This window comes from Trematomus bernacchii, unplaced genomic scaffold (assembly GCF_902827165.1).
Source record: "Trematomus bernacchii unplaced genomic scaffold, fTreBer1.1, whole genome shotgun sequence".
Taxonomy (NCBI): domain Eukaryota; kingdom Metazoa; phylum Chordata; class Actinopteri; order Perciformes; family Nototheniidae; genus Trematomus; species Trematomus bernacchii.
Window position 1 is genome coordinate 1216110 of NW_022987644.1, and position 19185 is coordinate 1235294.

Below are 19185 nucleotides of genomic sequence, written 5' to 3' on the forward strand. Positions count from 1 at the left end.
TTATTTCACATTTCTCCTACATGCTTCTTAAGAGAGTGGACCACACTGACTAACAGTTATAAAAGCAGAATGAAACAAAATCAAATTGAAAAAGACAAATAAGAATTGCTCTTAGAAGAATAAATCACTTATTTTAAGAATTAAATTGAATTGCTGGTCTGTCAGTCGAGCCGTTCAGTTTATGTTTAGTGCCGTCTTGACTCGCTTCCAGTGTACAGGAAATAACTCTATTGCAACTTGTCTTCATCAATCAATTTTTTTGCCAGTTGGACTGACAAGTTCTGTCTGCTTCTTTTTTCAGTACGAGTAACCCCCCCCTCACCCCGCCCTCGCCTCCTTATCTTGATGTTCAATTTTAAGAATGCACTCTGATCCTCCACCCATAATGTGTGTGAGTTTGTTGGCCGGCTGCTTTGGGGCGCGAGGCTGGACCCGCGCCTCGGGGCTACTTGCCATTTAAAAAGAAATGCACTTAGCGCTGATCTATAAAGGTTATTTATTGGTCTCCACTTCCTGCCATGTTTAATCAATGAAGTGGCTCACGCACGCAGGCAAGAATTCAAAACTGTTGACACAACCAGACAGCCTCGGCTGCGTGGTGTACGTGTGTTTTTTTTTTCTTTCTCTGGAGGCAGGAGATGAGAAGCACCTGTAAATCTGTCAGCCTACCTGCCACGAGTCTAAACTGGTGGAGTGAAACGAAGGAGACAGAGAGAAGACAGGAAGAGAGGCAAAGTAGGGGATACGAAAACAGACAGTGAATGTGGGATAGAAGCAGACAGATGAAAAATGTGTTCAGGATTGAAAACTGCATTCCTGACTGAGAAAAGAAAAGGGAAGAAAAAACAATGGAGTAACTGCTCCATGAAAATATGTTGTATAATTGTATTTTTACTTTGAATACTTTACATTGAAGGGGCCCTATTCAAGATGTGGGGGGTTTTCCCTTTCCTTAAGTGTGTTGTATAGGTTTCGTCAAAGGTTGAAATCCTGCCAGAAACGCCTCCATTTAGTTTAGTTTTGTTTATCAGTCCCCATTGATCAACTGTCACAAAAAACATTGTACTCCTTTGTTTACTTACTGAACTTAGTGACATCACTGTGGCTAGCAATCCAACACATTGTACGTGATAGGCTAAGTTGCAGGACAAATCTTTAAGCGGTTGACCAATCACAACGGAGCCGGCCAGCTAACCAATCAGAGCAGACTGGGCTCTGGGAACAGGAACGAGGCGACTACGAGAAGAATCAGGCACTTTTTGAACATTACCGCATTTAAACATATCACAAAGGCACAACATATGAACCTGAAAAAGAGTTGGGGTCAAACGTATGTTCTTTGTCCCTACTATAATACATTATTGACATTAATTGATACTGAATTTTATATACATTCACATTTTTTGGTCAGTTTATACATTTATATTTCCATTTTTCTTTTGTTACAATGAAAGTCTCCCCCTTTTATTTCCCTCTGTGCCTCATTCTCTTTGTCCATTCTCTCCTTTTCTGTCACCCTCAATCTCCTTTTATTTCCCTGACATCCTCTGTCCTTTTGTCTCCCCCTCCATTGCTCACCCCTCTTCCTCTCACCACCTTTATTCAACCTCTCCATATTTCTTTCACATCATATTCTCCCTCTCATTTGCCTTTTCTCTCCAATTCATCGCTCTGTCCTCCTTTCTCTAATCCTCTTCCCTCCCTTTTCTCCCCACTCACCCTAACTCTCCCCCCCCCCTCTCTCTGTTTTCTCCCTTCATATCTCAGTGACAGAGCTCCTTTGTGTTCCTATGCGGCCTTGTCTCTGCTAATGACGTCTGGCACTTCCGCTGGCCTGTCAACAGAGGCTGTGTGTGTGTGTTTGAGCTGAGGAGGGTGGCTGTCTGCACTGCGTTATGGAAAATAACCGCCTTGTAACGCACTGACTAACACGATGATGAGTATCTTAAAGGATAGGGATGCTGATATTATGTGTTATTATAACATATTGGCAACACATTGTAGTCAAATGATTGCTGCTAGAGGAACAGTTTGATATACTAGGTTGTTGCTCTGTTTGAAAAAGAAACATCAATGAGCCTCACAGTTGCACCGGATGACATGATTTCTCAAAATCACACGAGTCATTTGGTCAGTTAAACATTTTATTTTTTAAATGGACCGAAGCAAATAATTTAGATGCAAACATTTTGTGTATTTTGGAAATAATTACATATATTTTTTCTATCGATTTTGACTTTTTAACTCAGGATTGAGGACTGAGACAGGTACAGATGGTTGATGATATCCATCACCTTGTTTCTCTCTCTGATTTTAAAGGAAATAATATTGTTAACATGATTTCTGAAATATGTTAGTGTTGTACCACCTTGTACAATGTGCTTTGGCAATACTTTGGTTTTGATCTGGTCAAGCCAATCAAACTTTTGTGCATTTGAATATGAGACAGAGAAAAAGAGACAGAAAGAGGCAGACTATTTCATGCACGTTTCTATAAGGCAGTGTCCATATATTCCTTTTTCTGGCAGACAAGAGCTTTGAAGGTGCTGGGGAGTCCAGTTCCTTTCTAAAAGTTCAAAAATGTTCCAGCTAAAAGCTCTCAGAGCGGTCGCACAAGTCAGATCGCTTTCAAAAAACAAATGCTACATTGACACTTAGCCTAAGTCATTAATAATGAGACATCTAATGTCAGCGTTATATATTTTGCCTCGAAGCTGATAACTATTTGATTCAGCCACGACCCAGCATGGTAAAATATGTAAACATGAAGAAATGGTAAACATGCAGATGGGAGAATTTGTTTGGTTGTTGATTTCAAATATCAACAATCTGTCCTCCAAAATTGCAGACTCCACCTTTTTAAGTGAGGCAGCGGATGCTTTGCGATTGAATGACACAGCATTGGTTCAAACATTTAGTTTGAGTTCATGAAAACTGTAACGAATTGTGAATTTTAATGGTATATCTTGCACACACAATATCTTATGTTGATCTTATAGAGTAATACTTGTGTGGGATAAAGTCCAGCATTTCCAAACTTCACTATATTGGCAGAACAGAAGCACTACATTTACAAGTCCAAACAAGGTGACATGTTTGTGAACTTTGTCTAAAGTAGGGCTGTTTTATTTGAGCGTTGCAGTTCAGTGGGACGTCATTGGCAGGAAGGCTCACTTTTTCTGCCAAAGCCTTTCCTTTCCTGAAGAAAAATTGCCCTAATGAAAGAACCTGCCATCAGAGTGTCAGTGAAACTATTCAGAAGTTCAAGTATTCGAGAACTGGATAATTTTCATCATTACGTGATACAGCAAATATTGGTGACCTATGAGTAAAGTTTGTTGAATTGGCCTCCGAAGAGCAGGACATTGCATGCTGCTAAATATTTCTATCATCCATGTACTCAATCATCCAACAGACATTAGTTTTCATTCTTTCTCTTTCCCTCCATTATCCCATTTGTCTTTTCTCGCTACAACCACAACCTCCATCCCAAAAGACACGAGTTGTTTATTTCTACCGTCTAATCGGACATAGTCCTACAGTTGTAACGTGACAGTTGTAACGTAACAGTTCTAACATGTGGTTAACGTTGGTAATAAAGCAATTTACTAAAATATAATATAAAATATACTTAAAGTGGACCTATCATGCTATATTATAATAATATAGTGTAGGACCATACCTATATAAGGCATATTTATACTTTTTTTTACCAAACAGATCATGCATTTTAGCCATGCCTCATTTTGCTCAATTTGCACTTTTTTACCCCTGTTTTTGCAAGGGCAGATTCATGTGAGAACAGCACCACCTACAGGCCTGGCATATGTACTACAGCGTCTCCAGCGCTTTCGAACGGCAATGGCCGTGGCTGTCTCCACCTGATTGGTGGAGTTGGCCCAATAGCCGTAGCGCCACCGTCCTGACGTCAGGACAGTGTTCAAATCTGGATCAGTTTTTATCAGATCCGTTGCAGCCCCTTTTTTAGAGATTTGGGTATGGAGGAAAATAGAGAGGGTTGTGTTTTCTGACACTTGGTGAGTTCCCTGGAACACCGGGGACACATATTCATGTATAAAAGACGTACACAAGTGCATTTTGCATGATAGGTCCCCTTTAAGAAACTATTTGTTTAGGTTTAGAAAAGGATCTTGGTAATGGGTACTTCTCTGTCTGTGATGTTACTCATCTGTACATAATAGTCATGTTAAAATAACTCAACATTGACTTTTGGTGGTTTCATGAATGGACACAATGATCAACCTTCTGTGTAAAAGTCCTTGGTGTGTTTGATCGATTTTCCCTTTTCCTCTCACCCTACATCGATCTTCTTCATTGTCTTCACGGTCAATTACTACGGTCACTAGAGATTGTAAATAATATAAGCGTAAATATGGGTCATAATATTCTGCTAATACAAACGCCTTATTCGATCGTTTCTAGGGACAGGCTTCACTTTTCTACACATGTCTTCTTTCCACCCATGTCATGTTAAGATTCAAGATTCAAAGGTGTTATTGTCATATGCACAAAGCTACAGTGTAGAAATGGCAATGAGATTATTCTGACCTGAGCTCCTGAACTAGTGCAAAAAGTCTATATACATGTCAATAGAATATGGGATATGTACATGAACAGTATGCTGTCCATCCTTCCGCCAATCCACTCATCATGTAATTCATCACTTTCCACCATCAATGACTTCCTTTTCCGTATCGTTTCTGACTAAATGACACGCGTCCCTTTCCCTCTCCATCATCCATCGTGCCAAACAATCGTCCATCGTCACATCAATGTCCTCGTTGTTTCCCCTGTCTTTCGACCCTGTCCACTCATCTATCTTCTGTTCTCGTCCTCCTCTCCAGCTCCTCGGGCTCCGGCGGTGTCGGCGACCGCGTCCTCGCTCAGCTCCTGACAGAGATGGACGGCATCGAGCAGCTCCGAGACGTCACCGTGTTGGCCGCCACCAACCGACCCGACATGATCGATAAGGTAAACAAGACAGTCTTTAATCCCTCCTTCCTCCTCTTTGGTCCCTGATTGATAAGGTTGAGAAGATGTCATGTGTTTTGTTTCTCTTGTCACCTCCTTTCTCTCGCTTCCTCTGTTGTACTTGATTGATAAGGTTAAAGGTCACCTGCGTCTGTCCTCGACTCTCTCTCTCTGTCACTGCATTGTTTTTAGTGCGTTTAGATTGGATGCGTTTGTACACCTCGTTTGGTTTCGGTTTTCAGCTTTGAAGTCATTTTGGCGCTTCTGTTCAGTTTGGCTAAGTGGTGCCAAATAACTTCATACACCTTCAGGTTTCATCATGACTGAAAAGGAACAAGAAATAAACACTAAAGGTTTATTTTATACGGATATTTGGAGACTCAACAGATTGATTGATTGCAAACCATGAATAAGATGTGTTTTTATCAATAACCAGCATCTGTTGTAGACAATGTCTCCTTATTACCTTGATGATCCTATGACTTTTACACTAGTGCAACCAGGACCTTTACATGCTGTCAAGTCAATCTTCTCAACTATACTATGGATTGCCTTGAAATATGAAACAGATATCCAGGACCTGCAATTGACCTCTGATTTTGTACTTTAGTGCTAATGAACAGATGCTAACATGCAATCATTATTAGCCAAGTTGGTGGACATCAGGTTGTGAGCAGGATCAAGCTAATGAACTACTGCAGCAGAGTTTCACCGCCTTTACAGTCAATTGATAATGAATGATATCTTTTATCTCCTCTTTTCTTTCTTCTTCCCCCCCCCATCACAACCCCACATTTTCTATTTTTCTACCCTTTTATCTCTTCCTCTTCCCATCCACAAAAGCTTTCTTTGGTCTCTTATCCACCCATCTCCGTCCTAATGAAATGTCCTGAGTGCTGATCAAAGACGGAGTCTGTGCCTTGTCAAAAAGGACACAGGAAAGGAGAATGTCGCGGCGCTTCTTAAGCTCCTGCTCCGGCAGCCATCTGTCTTTCTTCCCTTTTTTTGTCTTTGGTTTCTTCCTTCACTTAACGTTAACTTTAAATGTTTTAATATGAAGGAGGATATCAATTATAAAAAATCAATAATATCAATATTACTATCCTTTTCATTTAACAAACATTTGACTAATCCTTTATAATGTGTTGAAAAATACAAGCAATGGCAAGAAAATAGCTGCCTTTCCAAGGGGGGACATGTACGTCGAACTTTTGGAACCAGGCCCTTTTCTGTATTTCATTGTAGGTGGTATTCTCAGTTAGTTTTCGTTGATTTGATGCTAGAAAATGCCGATATCGTATTCTCAGCAGCAGAGAAACAGCGATCCAACGGGGCCGAGCACCCGCAGCCAAGAGAGGGTTTTTTTCCCCCCGTGACGATCGCGCCGTCCGTCCGCATCTCCGCTTCCTCAAAACAAAACTCATCCATTTTGGTTTGCTCGCCTCTTTTATAGACCCGCCTTGTCACAGCTGACGAGACATTTGTAATGGCTTGTGGAGGAGTGGGCGGGTTGGTTTTGAATAACAGGAGGGATTGTGTGTGTTGGTATGACAGGCAGAATCGCTACAACACAACACTCTCTGAATTATTTCATTAGCAACCTAACTGTCTGTTAATTGTAAGGCAAGGCAAGGCAAGTTTATTTATACAGCACCTTTCAACACAAGGCAATTCAAAGTGCTTTACACAAATGAAAGACATTAAGAAAATGGCATTTTAAAACAGTCATTAAAAAGCAAAGATAATCAAATAAACATTAAGAGAAAAAATACATGAATACAAGTTACAGTGCAGTTTAAGATATGAATAGTTCAGTTAAAAGCAGCGGCAAAAAGAAAAGTCTTCAGCCTGGATTTAAAAGTAGTCAGAGTTGCAGCGGACCTTCAGGTTTCTGGGAGTTTGTTCCAGATATTTGGAGCATAATAACTGAACTTCTCCATGTTTAGTTCTGACTCTGGGGATTGTAAGACATAGAGGGTCTGGCGTGGTTGTGCAAATAGCTATTTTTACAATGTCTGGCATAATTTTTGAGAAAACTTGCATTTGTTCCAATTGAAAACCATTTTAAAGTCAAGAGAGTTGAAAGGAGAAACTGCTGTTTTGTATTACCATTACATGCTTTTCATATCTGTTCTTACATTTACCACTACTTTTACTTATTCATGCATTCCTCTTCCTACTTTTTTCTATACATAACATTCACTTATCCTTGTTTAGAAAGCGGCCTACAGTGTCGTTGCATCTGCAGTTGTTTTATGTGAACCGCTTTGAACATCTATTTGGATTTCTACTGTCAGTACTTCTTTGAGAAATCCTCCACTTACAAATTTAGGCTAACCCCCCCCAGCCCACTTGTGGAGAATTGATCCATCGCTGTGGTGGGGGAATGACAGCAACTTCCTCCACCTCTTCAACTGGTTGCCGTCTCATTTCAAACTCCATTAGCGGTGAGGCGGCTGAGAAACCGTCTGTGGGCATGTGTGTGTAGATCTGAGAAAGAAAAAGATGCATGGAGAGGGAAAGAGAGGGAGAAAGAAACTCCTAACAGTAGGGAGGGGGTCACACCCCTGGGTGGACAGATGGGAAACCCCAGGTGTTCTTCCACAAGCCTCCCTCTCAGGAAGTGGTCTCCCGGGCAGCTGAGAAATCAGATTACCTCCTCCCGCCCGCACCCCCTACCGAGTGTGTGTCTGTGTGTGGTTGTTTAGCAAAGTTCAAGTCATTTGAATAAGGAACCTGTGACATACATTGGGGAACGGAAGCTGCCAAATGGACAGATAGGAACCCCCTACGGTTCGAGCACCCAACATTGCATTGACCGCCCCTCTGCCACCACCGACGCCGACTGTCACTTCACACCGGAGATGGGCGGGCATTTCCATACCAATGGCAGGATATGATGGGACAAATGAAGATTAATGGGACGCTGGGGTGTCAATGAAGTCATTGTAGGGGCTCCTGGGGGCCTCAGCTGTTTGACGGACAGCATGGGAGGGATGTAGAGAGAATGATAGTGGAGAAAGTAGCGTTTACTTTAGAAGGAGCAGGCCTGATGTCCATCTGTCAACCACTGCTGCAGTAGAGTGTGGATTTCCTCTTCTTATCAAGTTAGAACAAGATCGTTTTGAGTTGGGAAACTCTTGCCTCATCCGGATTTAACTTGGCAGTTTAAATATAAACTCAAAGGGCCCATATTAATTATATTAATACCTAAAGCCTATTTTTTTAATCACTAAGACATCCTGTCCTTTTGCATCCAACTTCCTCTGGCCTTTGTAATACATCAGTGACAAACATCCAGACATAATGTGAGTAAGGCAGCTGAATCACATCCTAACAATCGGATAACAAAAGATAACAAATGGATAGTTTCCACCCAGGCACACAAAGTGCTGCAACTTCCTCTCGCTTTTGTATCACTTTTGATAAATGTTAAACACATTATTCACAAATGCAGACAAACCAGTATAATCTGTTGTTGGGGCTTCTTTAACTTCCGCTGCATTACCAGCTTATGTCATTCCCAAAAGAAATGCAGTGTAGAAGGTCCATTGGCTGCTGTAAATAGGTTAGTTGAGTCCTCTAGTCTCTACATGATGACATATCACCAACCCCCACCCCCTAATCAAACCTCCTGCTGTCCCTCCTCCACCTTAAAAAAACTTCTTACACTTCCTCTTTCCTTTGTATTGCGCCAATCACCCAGGCCCACCTCTGACCCGCTGTGACTGCTCAGTGGTGATTGATTAGCACCACCAGGAATATTTATCCAGCCTGTTCAGTAGGAAGAGCCCCCTGTCACTCTGTTTATGGAGCAGCTGTCCGTGTTGTTGATTGTACACACAAACACTCAAACAACACGTCCCTTTTACCATTTGCAGTTTGTCTAAGACTTTTTTTTTTTTTCTCCTTCAGTGTGTTTGTGTTGGTGGATTATTCCTCAGGAAAGATAGTGTTGGTTTGTTATTTCACTGAATAGCCTATTCTTTTACCATAATGCGTGCCGGGCTTTATCCATGCTATCAGGAGGCAGGAGTGCTTACAGTGGAGAAGATTACTAGCAGATGGGTCTTTGTTCAGGACCAGAAGTTCCCAACTGGGCTCTTATCAGATCAAGGGGCGAAAACAAAACAGAGGCAGTAGAATTAGAGTTGAAAGGACAGTATGTCTATATAGATACTCCATAGGAGCAATTACCATGGCTGCGTTTCACATTTGTCAATGGATGCCGAGACTCAAGGGCTTTGACTCTTGTGATATTGTTTATAACAATCATAGGAAATAACATAATATGGTTGTAACTACAGGCTGACATCTTAGCATTACTTGTTTTGTCTGGCAGACAACTCAAATATATCAGTTTACAATAATATGTAAAACATAGAAAAGTGGAATTTGTACATCTGATATGCTCGTGGTATGACTCGGGATGGCAGCGTCCATTTCCATTGGCCTATAGCAAATGTTAGCATGCTAAGCTAACAATGGTGAAGATGGTTAACAATACTCGCTTAACATCAGGAGGCTAGTCTTGTTTTATTCAATATTTTAGCAGGTATTACAACCCAGTCTCACGGCATTTCGTGTTATAGTCACGAAATTAATCTATTAATTCGTGTTCACCAACACGATTTTCCCCTTTTTTTCGTGTCACACAGAACGATTTTAAAAGCAATGTAAATAATAACAAATTAGAAGGAAAAATACATTTAAAAAAATACAGATTTAAGTATTCTGACACAGAACGATTTTAGAAGCAATGTATTTATATTGGTAGTATGTTTCGTGCCTGCACCAAATAATAACAAATTGGAAGGAAAAAAAGATGACATAAAATACAGATTTCAGTATTCTGAGGCTCTGAGCCATTTCTTTTCCTCACTGACGGCAAAAAAACTCAGACATTATACAATTTAAAATAAAAGGGATAGGGTTAGGCTTAGGGTAAGATATTGAGTAAGAACATGTTTTTATGAACCACACAGCTTCTGGTCTTCCAAGACCCGACCGGACAAAAAGACGTGGTGCAGGCACGAAACATACTACCAATAGAAATACATTGCTTTTAAAATCGTTCTGTGTGACACGAAAAAAAGGTGAAAATCGTGTTGGTGAACACGAATCAATAGATTAAATTAATTTCGTGACTAATAACACGAAATGCCGTGAGACTGGGTTGGCTAGTGGTATGACTCGGGATGGCAGCGTCCATTTCCATTGGCCTATAGCAAATGTTAGCACGCTAAGCTAACAATGGTGAAGATGGTTAACAATACTCGCTTAACATCAGGAGGCTAGTCTTGTTTTATTCAATATTTTAGCAGGTATTAAGCATTTAGCTTAATGCACTGATGTGCCTCAGTAACGCAGTACTGATTTGATTTGAAATGTCCTCCTTTTTAAATATTTTGATAGCGCTTTTCTGGGTCTCAAAGTCACTTTATATATAAGGGAGGGTTGGGGTGGGGGGAGTACAAACAAACAAAGACGGGCATGGATTGATGGGGGGGGGGGCTATGAGTAGACAGAGAATACGATTCTGACTTGAACATGTCGTAACTCAAGGCTAGTTTCTAAAAACTCTCCACTAAATGATGTCTTCCTCATTGCCGATGAAGTTTTCTAAGCAAATCAGAAAGACTGTAAGATGTGTTCAAAGAATAAACGTTCAACTTCAAATCAGCAAAATTGTTGTTAGAAACTGATACATCTACTGCTCATTTCAGCATAGCTCTTTTTTAAGCCATAGTTCGCTCGTTGAAAAGCAAAGAAGTTCAAAGTTAAACTTATCAAACCGTTTCTTATCCACCAGTTTGTCCAAAAGATGCATTCACTTGGGAGGTATAGCTATCCTGCAACTGTCTCGAGGACACATGATTACATATCCATCCACAGCCTCTGATGAAGCTTTCAATATTTATATATTTATAAACAGAGATGTTGTTAAACAATAATTAAACTGACAAATCATGTCCCGTCTGGTACGAGCACAGTTTCACACCCTGCTACAAATGTCCTCTCTCCTAGTATTACCTACCTTCATATCTCACTCAGTGTGTTGTGGGTGGAAATGTGCCAGGATGTTGTTTGAGACAACAGCTCTCCATGTGCGTTACCATGTTGGAACAATGACAACAAATACATGGTTGTAACACCTTCCTTCCTGCGAGGACTTTTAAAATTAGCTCTGATTATATGATGTTGAAATTTCCCTTTTTTTCTTCGCCTATCTGTAATGTGTCTCAACATGGTTTTAGTCGATAAATAAGAACAATACAGAGCATCCCACAGTATTTATTTATCTTAAAGGTCCCATGTCATGGCCATTTCTACTGATCATAATTCCATTGTTGAGGTATACTAAAATAGATTTATATTGTGCAATGTTCCAAACTCACATTGGTTTCTCATACAGCATCTCTGTGTAGTATGTGTATTCACTCTCTGTCCTAAACGGCTTGTTGGAGCTCCTGCCCCCCCCCCTCCCTGTGAGCCCACTGTGCTCTGATTGGTCGGGACGTTACGAGGCTCGCTGCTCAGTGAGCTGGCTTACTGGTGTGGTTTCCGGGTCAGCGAGACAGCGCGAAACTCATCCTGAGCACACACAAACACTCACAGCCGAAGTAAAAATAAGTGTGGCTTGATATTGAGTAAGAAAAAGGTTTAAAACGCTGTGAGAATGGGTCTGCGGAGAGCATTTCTCCGCCATCCCAACTCGTCTATTATCAGCGTTCAGGGAGCTCTATGCAAGTCAATGGGACTCCCTGTTAGTTAGCCAAGGGATCCTGGTGTGTGAGGTGCTCCGCGGATTGGTCCATTTTTTTCAAGAAACAAATGGAAACAGAGAAATGTCCAACGAGGCGTTCTGGGGCAGCATAGACAGGTCTTTTCTGTGTTAGAGTTTTACTCGCTACAGGGTGTACTTTGAGGGTTTGTGACTCTGCAGACCGTTTACATGCATACAAACCTTCATAACACACAAGGGGATGGGTAATAACCAGAAAAGCATGACATGGGACCTTTAAGGTTTTTGTTTTGTTACCTCGTGTTCCACCGCTTGGGAATATCACGTCCTTTTTATCAGCTCATGTCCTATATGAGGTTTTTCCCTCTTCTTCATGATCTCATGCCCCTCCCTCTGAAAACCCTTTTCTACTGTAGTGTTGCTTCTGAACAGGAGATGGTGCCAAACTTGACACGGGTCAGATCTTTTGACAAGTATGATCAATACGGACAATTCCTAGATTAAAAGCATGCAAAGATAAATATTAATGCTTGGGGATAATCACATTTAAACCTGCCTGTTTGTCACTCAGTAGATAAAGTGATCAGGGTTTTAATCCCTGCTGATAAATTATGAATTTATGAAGTGATATAAGGAATTTAGATAAAAGAGATGACCGATGTATTCAACTGTCTTTGTGGTTGGCATCAGCAGGAAACACACGTCTCACTACATGTTTACCAGGTAAAGAGCTGACCTATGTTTCAATAAACTGTGTCCTGTAGTATCTGATAATAATAATGTGTGCAGCTTCTGTAACAGCTCCATATTTGTTATGTTGTCTCTTTAAGATTTGGCAGTCATTTGACCCAGGACTGCACGTTTGAATATTTTTACTAATATTGCAATTGTGATATGATTCGACAGTATTAACCATTTGTCACATCATCATTGAAACTTGTATATAAGTTATCGACCCCCGCTGACTTTCATCCACCCCAGAAAAACATTATGCATTACAAAAATGCACATCATGCGAACAACATCTTATCTGTTTTGTAATTGTTAATCCTGCACATGTTGTACATTTCTTCTCCCCACTACCTCCTTTAAATCAGCACAGTAAATGGTACATTTAAATAGTTGTTTCAAATATCTGTCTATGCTATTCTTCTTTCTGTGTCTTTGTATGCACCACATATACCAAAGCAAATTCCCCTTATGTGTAAACCTACTTGGTAATAAAGTCGATTTTGATTAAGGCGTTGTGCACACGGGAACGTTTGCGTTTATGCACAGTATGCATATTCAAAAAGTCTTCCGTTCACATGCATTTGTTTCATTTAACGTGTCTGTTCAAACGAGACCGCTGGAAACGCTGTAGTACATATGCCGGGACTGTAAGTGGCGCTGTAACTTCCGCCAAAATACACCAAAAGCACGAAGAAGACTCCGGAGCAGCCCTGCAGCAATGTTGCCATGGCTACCCTTCTGTTTATGCCCCGCGGTGGATTTAGCAACATGTAGTTCATGTAATTCTCCATGTCCACTTGTTGCTGATGGTTGTGGTAGAGGAGCTGTAGATTTTGCACTAATATCTGTAGCATGGTCAGTAGTAGTAGCACTAGCAGTAGCTACTGACAGGAGGAAGTGTGTGTGGCGATTGCTGGTATTCAGCGGGATATAGTAATTTCCTCAGCATGTAAATATATGGATAAATGCAACGGGGAAGTTAACTGAAAAAAACCGAATCTGTGGATATTGCATCGATCGACCAAGAAGCACGTCTCTGTGGAGAGGACGCGCTCAGAAAGAGAGATATTCTCTACAAACACCGGGTGAGCAATGAACAATAATGGCCTGGATTAGGCAGTAAAGACAATTTTGGTGTATCGCAGAGTGGACTGTTTAATTTTGTTTGTGTTGTTTGGCTGGGAAATTGTCAATATAATGGATCAATGCATGAAATCTGACTCTGTTTATTTTGTTTAAGGAGTATATTGGGCGTTAACAATTCTGGTTTGCCTTTTATAATATTATTTCATTCAAGAACCCCTTGTGCGTTTAATTAACACAGCTATTTTTGATAGTTGATCGTCACAGATGGCTACTGGCCATGCTACAGCAGTGAGCAGGAGAGGCGGGGAGAGGTGGGGCTATCGCTATTTTTTCAGGAAATATTCGTATAGAGGTGATTACACGGACTCGTTTGACCCCCCAGAGCGTTTCGTTTGCAAATCTATCCACCTTGGGACCCGTTATCGTTTGTGGGGTCCGTTTCTATCGGCCTCCTGTAAATAATAGGGCTATACGCACGCGAAACTATGCAGATACAAGCAGTTTTGTCCTCGTGTAAACGGCGCCTAAGTCCCTAGAATACCATTTGTAGGCTGGGACTTCTCTGCAGTACCACAACGCTTCATTCAGAAAAGTATTTTGCCTTACTGGATATCGCAATACTCGTATATTCTCGTTTGAACTCATCATGCAGTCCTATAATTTGGTTGTTAAATCTTTTTGATTTTTTTTTCATTTCCTGAAATATAGCTCCACAGCTCGATGTACGGTGCTGAAACATGAGATGCTTTATGAGCCTTCGTGGTCTTGTGGTCTTGTGTCCCAACACGTGCTTCCAGTAAGAGCCTTGCATTGTAATTGTGCAACATGTGACTATAACAGGGTCACTATTTATAATACTAAGTCATGCTTGTTTTCACAGAGTTTGTGGTTCTTTTGAGGCTAAAACCGCTCACAATTCACCATTTACTGTACATCCTATAACTGGACCTGCTGTTATAATGTCAGGCACATGGCCTTCAGTGCATCTGGCCCCATATCCAGGTCCATGTTGATGGAGTTGCATTCATTTATAAAGTCCTCCTGTGGTCTAATGGGCTTTAGCAGAAGTCGTACAAAGTAAATACCCGACATCAGGCCAGTTTGAGCAGCCTGAACATCTGCCAGTGTTTTCCTAGCCGGTCTGGACGTTGCTAATTGTAATCACAGTCAAATTCCACCAGACTGTAATTAGTGGGCCACTTGGTAAATATTCAGGCATTAGCTAAGTGGAGCTTTGATTTCTATCCCCCTCCTTTCTCTCTCTCTTGCATCGCTTTTGTGTGTGTGTGTGTGTCTTTGTGGCTTTCCATTCATGTATGCTCGCAGGCTGGTGTCCCAGATCTTAATCAGCGGTGTTTTGAAAAATGATTTATGCTTTTATCACCTGCCTGGTGAACCGGAATGGTGGGGTTTCCCGCCTCATGACTACTGAGAAAGTGACAAAAAACATTATAAATCATCATATGAAAGATCACACCACCTGACGCCGAGGTAAAATCGCCCTAACGTGTGTGTTTCGAATACACAATGCGCTTTTGTTTGTGTGCGTTGGCTCACATGAATACCTCTTAATACCCACCTCCATAAAGACTCTACATTAAGACTTAGGTGAAGGAAACCTCCCATGAACACTCACAACATCTCAGTCTTTGGCCTCACACGAGGGCATCAGAGGATATTTAAAGTTTCTCTCGTGTGAATGCCTTTTTCTTTGGCCTTTTCTTTGGCAGAAACCACCACCTGAGCCTACCTCCTCCCAACAGGAAACAACCCTTAGCTAAAAGAGCGGCTATAAGCCCGCCAGTCAAAACAGGCCATATTTTATTTTGTGTTGGACTGACGTTATCATCTCCCAAGCTTTGCTCTCTTCTCGTGACGGGCCAAGCATGATGGAATCTCTATTGGCGCTGTCTTAAAGGATTAGAGCTTATTCACAGTTTTTTTTTTCCTGACCGCACGGTTCTCAAAAGGGCCCCGCTGCCACAGTACAGGGTGTCCTGCTGAAGCTGTGATATTATCTACGCTGTGACTATCAGAGTATCTCTGCTTAAACACTGTGTTTTCATCCAGGGCTGAGTTTGTAACATTAACCACGAGTGCACGTTTGGTATTGTTCTCTTAACTTAAACACTGTTCTCATTTTAAGACTATTTAAAGTATTTCCTGCCCTGCGTGTGTTCAGATGCAGTAATGAGAAGGCAGAGTGAGAGTTTTGGCTTGTGGCTTAGAAGCTACAGTGGCAAAAGAAAAAGGTTCGCTGTGTGTGTGTGTGTGTGTGTGTGTGTGTGTGTGTGTGTGTGTGTGTGTGTGTGTGTGTGTGTGTGTGTGTGTGTGTGTGTGTGTGTGTGTGTGTGTGTGTGTGTGTGTGTGTGTGTGTGGTGTGTGTGTGTGTGTGTGGTGTGTGTGTGTGTGTGTGTGTGTGTGTGTGTGTGTGTGTGTGTGTGTGTGTGTGTGTGTGTGTGTGTGTGTGTGTGTGTGTGTGTGTGTGTGTGTGTGTGTGTGTGTGTGTGTGTGTGTGTGTGTGTGTGTGTGTGTGTGTGTGTGTGTGTGTGTGTGTGTGGAAGCAAGTAATGGGATACCACCTAGGGATGGATGAGCTCTGGGAAGCTGTGTGTTTGTGAGCATTGGGGGAGCAGGATCCCCAGGCAAGTATCAAACTTCAAGGGCTGTATTAGTATCAGCTTACACATGTGTGCATCCAAGAATACCACCACAAAAAGCTTCCAATCCGACCAGACGCTGAACAAAACCTGCAAGACCAGACTAACTCTAGTTATCTCGCCATGAAAAGATGTACCTCAGTGCAAGAAAGTGTTCTCGCGATCAAAACCAAACTCGATTGAAGTTCACAGTACAGAGGAAGTCAGTCTTATACACCTCATTAAAACTAAATAAAAGACAGTTTTAAAGACATCAAAAGAAACTGCTTGTGTTTTTAGCTGGATCGAGGTCTGAGGTTTCATTATCCCTTTTCCTATTTCTTTGCTAAGTGTTGAAGAATTTGTCCCTTCCTTAAATCATAAAGAGGCTGCATATCCGTCAGCTCCTCCTCTGTTTTGATGAGCTATAGAGAGAAAGACATGAGGATGGTGGAGGGAGGTGTGTGTGTGTGTGTGTGTTTATGTTCGTGTGTGTTGGGGGTAAGGAGGAGGGAGGGATAGGGAGGAAATGAGGGCTCTTTGTGCTCTGCTACCTGGCAGACATCTCCAGCATGTGTCGTCTTGCCTCTTGGCAAGCCGAGACCACCGGCGCCCTTGGAATGCTCTCAGTTCAGGAAATCTCGTTTATTCTCACAAATGCTTCTCCTAACCCCCCCCCCAATCCACCTCCTGCAACACGGCTGCAGAGCTAGTATATTTCCCTTTTTTACAACTCTTTCTGTCTGTGTTTATTGCACTTTTTTTATTGCCTTTCACTGTATTTCTTTTGTCCTCTCTCTACTTGTCTTCTCCTCAAAACTACCAGATTATTCTCTCTCTAAGAGCGGTTGTATTAAATGTTTATGTTACTAATCAATGAGCATAAATGTTGTTTGATAAAATTACGTTCCCCATGGTAGCATATTTTATCACCACTAATGGGCACAATAAGTGCATAGTGGTTTCATACAGTGTGGCTAACATCCAATCGCTTTCTAGCCAGCACATACTGTATACATCAGTGTATTCCAGTTCCAGATGCTTAGTAACAAAGCAACAACGGCAACAACAATTGGGATTTACGTGGGGGCACGGTGAAGAGGCCTGCCTGAAAAATATTGGATTTGACTGTACACCAACTCGGGAGATTTCAAGTCTAAAACATTTTGACATATAGGTAACTGAGACACAGTAAACGTTCCTTTTTTAACGTGCTACAGCACAATATTCAACTTCCCACCTGTACACATAAAAACAGCTGTAGAAATCAGATACATTAAACAATGGTGAGTGTCAATTCTGATTCTAGCTTCTGATGTTGTGGAAAGTGTCTAAGTACATTTACCTAAGTACTGTACTTAAATACAAGTTTGAGGTAGGTGTACTTTACTTGTGTATTTACATTTTATTCTACATATACTTCTACTCAACTACATTGCAGAGTCAAGTACTGCACTACTTTTATCTGACAGCTTAAGTTACTAGTTACTTCACAGGTTTGTATAATTAATCAAATAAATACATATCAATCAATTCATTAAAGGTGGGGTAGGTAATTTTGGAGAAACCAGCTCGAGATCGCTAGAATTTGAAAATACACGACCGGAGAAAATCTGCCACTTCCTTACAGAGCCCCGCCTCCAACACACACGAACGCGCACATGACCAATGAGGGCACGAGATAAGTTTGTGCACAGATGGAAGCCGGCTAAAATGATTGGTCGTGCTTTTTACAGTACTACGGCTTCCACAGATGACATTTTTTTATGGATTTTTTGTCAAAGCACTTAAGATATTCATTGCTATCGGGATGTTAAGAGCATTCCATGGAATATAACAAGTGTATCTCGAGCCGGTTTCTCAAACTTACCTACCCCACCTTTAAATGATGTTCACATTGATATTTCACCAATTATAATCCAGTGATATAATATATTATTGGAAAAACAATCATTCTGTACTTTCATTTTTGGTATATTTGGATTGTAATACTTTTGTACCTTTACTACAACTTTGAATGTAGGACTTTTACTTGAGTATTTCTACTCTGTGGTATGTGTACTTTTACTCAAGTAAAGGTTGTGTGTTGGTTTGCAGTGACGGCTAGCTGACATCTAGCTGGCCATCTAGCTACATTTAAGCTTTCTATGAAGCTGTCACAACTGTAACATGAACACTTTTACGAGAAAATAAAATAATTGATGCCCCAAAGACTTTCCAGAGTTGTAAAATCCTGTCCCTGAGTATCATGAACGACTTTGCAGTGTTTTGGCACCTGATAAGCTTTCAAAACCCATGAATCTATTTCTCATACTTGCCTCGATGGATTGTATTTCACGTCTCATCGGTACCTGAAACAACATGCCCCTATCCAAGCACACAGACAAAACACAGAGCGGAAACAGCACGGTTTGTGCTAATTGTTTCAACATTTGGAGAAGAAACCCTTGAGTAACGTAATTACCTTAATGTTGTTCTAGAATATAGTGTCATCAATATATTTGAATCTTTGCAACACACCTTTACGACAGATATTAAAAGCAGACATTAGTTTAAGTGACTGATTTAAAGGGGACCTATTATGCAAAATCCACTTGTTCATGTCTCTTCTACATCAACATGTGTCCCCTCTGTGTAAAGAGACTCTGAAAGTTTCAGGAAAAAAGATTCTCTCTCTTTCTGTCCTGATCCATTTATATAAAAACCTGTCTGAAAATGAGCTGATCAGATTTTGGCCACTTTATGATGTCATAACGATTTTTTGGCTTGTGTAACCATTAGCCAATCAGCAACCAAGGTAACCCCCCCCCCACCTTATCACCTGAATCTCCTCCTAGAGCACCATTGTGTTCTTTTTAACCAAATATCTCTCAGAGGGGCGTGGGGAGGGGCTCCTTATTTTCATCTAAAGTAACAGACAGAGAATCAGCACTTTTGAAACAGGGCTGAAACAGAGGGGATTGTGGGATGCTGCAATGATCTGTTTGGTGT

The 19185-nt window shown here is 41.2% G+C and overlaps 1 protein-coding gene across 1 annotated transcript in view; it reads left to right on the forward strand.

The window, feature by feature from the left end:
* Nucleotides 1–19185, forward strand: part of spata5 (spermatogenesis associated 5) — a 128551-nt gene that overhangs the window by 41769 nt on the left and 67597 nt on the right. The window contains exon 15 of the mRNA XM_034133753.1: nt 4866–4992. Within this exon, the coding sequence (XP_033989644.1) occupies nt 4866–4992 (127 nt within the window). The remainder of the gene's footprint in view (nt 1–4865; nt 4993–19185) is intronic.